Source organism: Oryzias melastigma, linkage group LG1, assembly GCF_002922805.2.
Source record: "Oryzias melastigma strain HK-1 linkage group LG1, ASM292280v2, whole genome shotgun sequence".
Lineage (NCBI taxonomy): Eukaryota > Metazoa > Chordata > Actinopteri > Beloniformes > Adrianichthyidae > Oryzias > Oryzias melastigma.
This window is the reverse complement of record NC_050512.1, coordinates 5,397,846-5,402,241: the sequence shown is the minus strand read 5'-3', so window position 1 is coordinate 5,402,241 and position 4,396 is coordinate 5,397,846. Positions and strand designations below refer to the sequence as shown.

Genomic DNA, 4,396 nt, shown 5'->3' with positions numbered 1-4,396 from the left:
CACTCTCACTCAGAGATGCAGGATGGTGTCGGGGGCGTGGTCCACGGCCAAGAGTGGGAGCGTGGGCGATCCACCGGGGATCTGAAAAGTGCTGTCTGTTGGTCATTGCCAAATTTTTGTTAAATTAAAATAAAATTGTTTACTTCTTGAAAATATAGTCAAAAACCACCAGTGTGCTGTCACCTAAAGGTTGAATTGTGGCATTAAAGTTTAATTTTGTGATTGGTCAAACCATGTAAGTTTCTGAAGTCTCACGTCATGATCTGCAGCTCCAGTAATGATAACAGTCCACCCCCAAAGCCCCGCCCCTCTGACTGGATTTTCAAATTTTTGATCTGGGTGGAGTCAGCCTTCAACTTCCCTGTTTGGTTACCCTTTAAAGAAGAACTTTGGCTCTGTAAGCCATCAGCAATTACCAACCTCCAGAGCTGTTTGTATTTCTGAGTTGGTTTTAACACAATATTAAAATAAATACAACAAATATACTGGTATACACTTACCTTAGCACTAATGATGCTAATACTAATATAAAAGTTCCTGTATTTCCAGGTCAGAGCACGGTTACCTTCATCTATGACTTTGTTGAAAGCTTCTCAGGACCTCATCCGGGATATGCACCCCTCAGCGGGCGTCCACAAGCAGGTGCAGTTGCTACGTTACAACAGTTTTGTGTTTATGTCATCATCAAATTATAATTTCCTTTTATATGTTGGGAATATGAATAACAGTGAGCTCTATCATTTACGTGAGGTTAGAGATGATGGGGAAAAACAAACATTGAGAAGTTTACCATTGCATACGTCTGAAATGGATATTAATTCTGACCTAATCTATCCTCAAACTGTACCCATGCTGAGAACAATTCAACGCTTAGCTTTCACCAACTGGTGTTTTGCTTTTTTTCTTTTGAAAAATAGGACAACCTGCCACAATGATGCTGTCGGTGATTGGTAGAAATGGTCCATCCTCAGTGACTGTGAAAGAGGTTGGCCTTGTATTGGTGTCCGGTCCAGAATCAACTACCAGCAGCACCATAGAGGACATGGGCAGTGGAGAGATCCTAGTGACCATTGATGCGGTCCCAGAGGGCGAGTTTGTGATTACTCTCAAAGGAACAGACAAAGTTTCAAACAGTGACTTCCAGAGACAGTCCACCACACAAATGTCTGTCTCCAAAGTTCAAATCCAGGTTGGTCCATTTATCTCCGTCACAGATCTGACCACTGTAAATCCATTATGAAATTAAATGAAAGACTCTTGCAAGATTCTTTCATCTTCATTTCATCTCCATCCTCTTATGCAGGCTGTGGTGGACAGCAGTGCGGAGCCAGGAAAAGATTTCACGCTCCCCTTCAGAGTCATAACTCAGGGTGCTGGTGGTCTGTATACCATAAATGCCAAAAATGACAGGAACTTTCCAATGACCTTCCCAAACAGGTGAGATGTGCTACCTTATACAGTTAAAACTAAATGTTTTTGCTATGAGTACAAGTACTTCACAAAGTACTATGGTTTTATTTGGTTTGAGTAGGTCTGACAAACAAGCAGTTTCTATCATATTTGCTGCTGGGGAAAAATATGACAAATCAGTGCTGGCGAGGCTTATTATCAAAAAACATATGAGTTTTTGTGTTTTTTTTAATCTATCCACAGAACATTTAACAAGGATATTTAGATGTATATATTTCTTACACCAAAACTTTAAGCCTCCACCTCAGATTTAACTTCGCAACATTGTTTCATCTAACGTAACATCTAAAAGGGACAAAATAAAAACAACTCTTTTAATATAACAACACAATAAAGTGCAGAGTGTATTAGCAACTTAAAACTATTGGCATAAAACTTTTGTCTGAATATGCAGGCAACTGGGTTGTAATTGTACAAATGGAACCAATGTCATTCTTTTACCTATCATGGTCTGTCAAATACCAGTTTTTAATTAAAGGGGCCATTTTCTCAAGCCTTTCAGAGTGAACTATATCCATATATATGATCAAACATTTCCTTTGGAACACAACAAATTATTTCTTAATTATTTTCGTGAGTTTTTTCCGACTCGAAAGTAAAATGATTCAATTCCTGAAGCTCCGCCTGCCGCTTCGTGTGGCTGCAGTCCATTTTATGATGTCAATCACATGCCTCAACAAAAGTATATGGTGGCCCACACTTCCAAAGTTTGAAACATTTGACTGATAGAGTCTCCTGCGCCCGCTGCCGGGGACAGAAGATGTGAACTTCCAAGAAGCTCACTCTTGATTGAGGACAGTAGTGGCCATAGAACCGTGGACTGAGACCAACGTGGACCAATCGCTGCTTAATCCCAACCTCGTCTGGCTCCAAATGGCGGCATCTGTATCACAGAAAAATAATCACTGAGAATATACTTATTTTTTGCTTGGACTTGAACGTAAAGCCTTTTTAACAGGTGTTGTCACACTCGCTCAGTCCAGTTCTCTTATACATTCAATGAGTGTTACTAACACATAAATTACATTGCAATATAAATGGTAATATGGATTTTTTTATTGAAGATAATAAACAATTAATCTGACTTGTTCCAAAAGCAAAGCATCTTTAAAATTATTAAAGCTATAGAAAAAAAACTTATAATAACTGACCAAAAACAGTTATTTAGAAAGAGATATTATGTATAATCTATTAATCATCTCAAGGAGCTTTTGGTGCTGCACTGAAGGGTAAACACAAAAAAAGAAAGAGGTCGAATGGTTTTTGCCCCATTAATGGAAGAAAAAGATTAAAGATAAAATTGTGGAAAACTGTTTAAAAAATATGATTCCCAATGTTTGTTGAAATCTTGCTTTGTCATTTAGGAGTATCAGTTCAAAAAGTGCCATTAATCCTAACACAACAATGACTGTCATAGATAAAACTTTATATTGAATTTTACTGTTTCTACAACAGGGAAATGGTAAAAATGAGCTCTAGAAAGGAGATTTAATCCCAAAGCCAAAGTTTGTAAAACTTCACTACATCCTGGTGCATTCAGTAAAAATACATTTTTTCTTGTCTCAATAGCCTCACTCTAACAACGGGAGAATACACGAATGCTACGCTGATTGTTAAGCCACCTGCCGACACAGAGTCGGGCACTGATATAACTCTGACTCTTGATGCAAAGTCTTCCACTGATGCTGAATCCAATTATGTCGTACTGAGGCTGTCTGTCGTGACAAAGGTAATTTAACTTTATCCTTTGAAAAATTCATCTTTAAACCCTTCTTTCTCAACACCATGTATATATCTATATATATATATATATATATATATATATAATCTTTCGAGCTTTTCCATAATGACTTTAAAAGTAGGTCAAATGGTTAAAATTTGCTTTCTATATATTGTGATAACACATCCCTAATTTTATTCTTTCTTTTCCAAGATTACAGATTTTTCCCCTCCACAATGTAAAGACGTCATAGTCGTAGCTGATGATTGCCCGGAGAATGTGAACATGTGTGCGCCCTATCGGTGGGAACTCTCAGCCAACCTCACTGACAACAACGGCACAGGAATCGAAAGCATCTCCTTGCGTCAGGGTAATGGAATCCTCTCGCACACGTCGCTGGCTGATCCTGTTGTCCAAGTGTACTACAACGCCTCCTGCTGCTCGCAGATTGTAGAAGTTGTCACTGTAGATAAAATTGGAAATGTAGGAAGCTGCTACCATTCTATAGTTCACTCAGGTGGCCCTCCAGCTCTAAGTCTGTCACTGCTGCTGTGGCTTTGCCTGCTGCTCTCCATCTTCACTGTGAAACCTTGACATGTTTGGACTTATTTGAACACATACTTTGAATACCATTTTCTCTGTGGTATTGACCAAATAAAATGTATCACAAATTTTTGGGGTGGGATGATGTAAATGTACTTCCTCCCACTCCTATTCAAGCAAATAATCAAACTCAATGAAACACACTGAGTATTAAATGGATTTAATGTGTCATGTATTGTATGCACAAGTGCAGGTATGTCTTTTTATCATTAAAAGCAATGATAATGGCATTATTTTCATGTGTATTTATAAATGCGGTTAAGTATGTGTGCACAAACACATGTATGTATGGACGTGTGTGTGAAAAAAATAAAGTGTGTATTTATTCATCTTCTTTTACATTTTTTATTGTTTTTATTTACCAATCAATTAATGACTAAATATCTCAAGTTTGATATACATATGAAACCATATGACCCAATTATCCCCGTAGGCCAAAGAAGACTATAAGACCGAGTGCAAAAATGTGCCAATTAAAAATTGACAATAAATTATTTAATAAATTAAACAGGTGGATGGAGTTTGAGAGCTTGAGAAATCCCAGAAGCTAAACTGTCTGGGGCTTTTGCCTTTAGCGCGATCTTCTATGGTCCTGGTTGATGA

The 4,396-nt window shown here is 37.9% G+C and overlaps 1 protein-coding gene across 1 annotated transcript in view; it reads left to right on the top strand.

Annotated features, from left to right (window-relative positions):
* The window catches only part of LOC112157803 (von Willebrand factor A domain-containing protein 7), a 15,792-nt gene extending 11,670 nt beyond the window's left edge, over window positions 1-4,122 (top strand). The window contains exons 14-18 of the mRNA XM_024290818.2: window positions 550-642; window positions 918-1,189; window positions 1,304-1,437; window positions 3,040-3,199; window positions 3,404-4,122. Coding sequence (XP_024146586.1) covers window positions 550-642; window positions 918-1,189; window positions 1,304-1,437; window positions 3,040-3,199; window positions 3,404-3,784 — 1,040 coding nt within the window. The 3' untranslated portion in view covers window positions 3,785-4,122. The remainder of the gene's footprint in view (window positions 1-549; window positions 643-917; window positions 1,190-1,303; window positions 1,438-3,039; window positions 3,200-3,403) is intronic.
* The last annotated feature ends 274 nt before the right edge of the window (window positions 4,123-4,396 follow it).